The following is a 472-nucleotide window of genomic DNA, read 5'->3' as shown; positions in this document are numbered from 1 at the left end:
GAGCACAAGCAAAAGCAAACCAATAGCTAAGTTTTAGAGATTTGGTATCCCAAAGACACAAAACTATCATGGCTAACTCCGGTGTTCCAGTTTACACACAATGCCAGCTTCAGAATCATACTGGAAAAGACCAATTTGTAACGCTGGATAGCCAGAAAGATTGGCATGGGAGTGGCGATGCCCCAAAAACGATTCAAGATCAAAAGCCCGGTGACTTCAAGCACAGTGCAGATTCCGCAGGATCAATTGGAGGTGTTACATATGTTCTCAGTAATGAGATTAAGTGGGTTGTTGCATGGAGCAACAAAGAAAAACAACCGAACAAGGTATTCTATTAATATATATATTGATATTTTCTTAATATTTCGTTTTTAATGTTTATCTTAATTCAAAAGTTCCAACTTTTGAACATGTTCCGAATTCAATTGAAAATGAAACATTACGTAGACATCAATGACTGATGCTGCAATTT

At 37.1% G+C, this 472-nt stretch overlaps 1 protein-coding gene across 1 annotated transcript in view; it reads left to right on the top strand.

The window, feature by feature from the left end:
• Nucleotides 1–11: 11 nt before the first annotated feature.
• LOC149526260 (uncharacterized) overlaps nucleotides 12–472 on the top strand; it is a gene marked incomplete at its 3' end in the record, with an annotated part of 614 nt that continues 153 nt past the window's right edge. The window contains exon 1 of the mRNA XM_089785638.1: nucleotides 12–326. Within this exon, the coding sequence (XP_089641764.1) occupies nucleotides 69–326 (258 nt within the window). The remainder of the gene's footprint in view (nucleotides 327–472) is intronic.

Source organism: Theobroma umbraticum, unplaced genomic scaffold, assembly GCF_002168275.2.
Source record: "Theobroma umbraticum cultivar Fairchild unplaced genomic scaffold, ASM216827v3 scaffold_115.0, whole genome shotgun sequence".
NCBI classification, from domain to species: domain Eukaryota; kingdom Viridiplantae; phylum Streptophyta; class Magnoliopsida; order Malvales; family Malvaceae; genus Theobroma; species Theobroma umbraticum.
The sequence above is the reverse complement of the archived record's forward strand: the minus strand, read 5'-3'. Positions and strand labels throughout refer to the sequence as shown.